A 1,276-nucleotide genomic window follows, 5' to 3' on the forward strand; every position below is an offset into this window, starting at 1 on the left:
GTCACCACTTTCACCTGACACCTGAACACCTTAGCGAATGCCCCCGAGGTGATGTACGCGCCCATCTTGCACAGTCTTTCGCCCAGGGTTTGGATGGAGAATTTGCCACTAGTCTGCGTCAGAGGGAGTCCTCCCGGGCACAGAAATGGATGCAACATGAGTGGCGCGTGCGGTGGGTATAACTGGCTTGGGAGGCGCAGTCGTGTGGGGAGACCACGGCAGACCTGGCAATTATTCATCTGAGGAGGAAGATGAGGAGTGGATTCGTCCGATGTGGATTCTGGAACTGGAGAGTCATCTTGATTGGTGTCACAGCCTCGTTCCCTGTCGTCGACCGTTGTTTTGAGCGGATGGTCGTCCACACAAAAATCCGAAGAGCAGCGAAATGTTGAGAAATCAAGAGACGTGTCTGTCCTGATGGGGTGTCCCGGACATCCTCGGCTACACTTCAGTGTCTTCTTCGGGTTGGTAGTCGCGTCCATGGCTAGAGGGCAGTACAGTACGGAAGCGTTGGGAGATTTCTCATTATGTAGCAATCAAGGATACGAAGTCCAAAATTATTTCTTTTTTCGATAAACGGTTTTTTGTGTTGTAGAGTTTTAGAAATTCCTGTTTTTTTCTGTACATCTTTACAAATTCCCTTTACTTTGCAAATTTCCTATAATTTTAGGGGATATATAGTGGCGAATTTCGAGGAATCTTCAAATTTAAATATTTATTTTCTTTTTAGCTGAGTTCTTAGGGCTTTCATGGATGTCGGAAATCGGAATCATTATGTTCTATGATCATGAATGATTCCTGAAATTGGAATACTTGGTATGTATATAGTTTTCTAGGATCATCCGAGCATTTCCTGTACTCAGGAATGACTCCTGGAATCACAGTGATTGCGTTCTGTTGAGCCTCGGTCTCTGTTGGCTGTGCGGCTGTTCAGAGTCCTGAAGTCCACACCAGACTACTTAATCTCTTTCTTACCTTACCACGCTTACGTGCTGCCCTGAGGCAAGAACCCGTACTGGCCTATGATCAGCTTCAATCTAAAAAAAGAATAGTCTGTTGAGTTTTCAGGGAGTCTCTGGAACCCTTTGAGGGATCAGGAATGATTCCCGAAAGCCGAATCTTGAATTTTATGGTTTTCAGTGTTTCTTGGGCCCTTTCCAAGCTCTGGAATGATTCCAGAAATCCGAATTCCAGTGTTCTGTTGAGTTGTCAGTGATTCTCTGGAGCCCTTTCTCAAAAACTCAATAGAACGCAACTGTTAGGATTCCGGGAGTCA

The 1,276-nt window shown here is 45.6% G+C and overlaps 1 protein-coding gene across 1 annotated transcript in view; it reads right to left on the reverse strand.

Annotated features, from left to right (window-relative positions):
• LOC136831499 (uncharacterized) overlaps positions 1–627 on the reverse strand; it is a 1,442-nt gene extending 815 nt beyond the window's left edge. Inside the window, exon 1 of the mRNA XM_067092020.1 lies at positions 1–627. This exon is cut by the window's left edge and continues 815 nt beyond it. Coding sequence (XP_066948121.1) covers positions 1–482 — 482 coding nt within the window. The 5' untranslated portion in view covers positions 483–627.
• Positions 628–1,276: the final 649 nt, after the last annotated feature.

Source organism: Macrobrachium rosenbergii, chromosome 48 (assembly GCF_040412425.1).
Source record: "Macrobrachium rosenbergii isolate ZJJX-2024 chromosome 48, ASM4041242v1, whole genome shotgun sequence".
NCBI classification, from domain to species: domain Eukaryota; kingdom Metazoa; phylum Arthropoda; class Malacostraca; order Decapoda; family Palaemonidae; genus Macrobrachium; species Macrobrachium rosenbergii.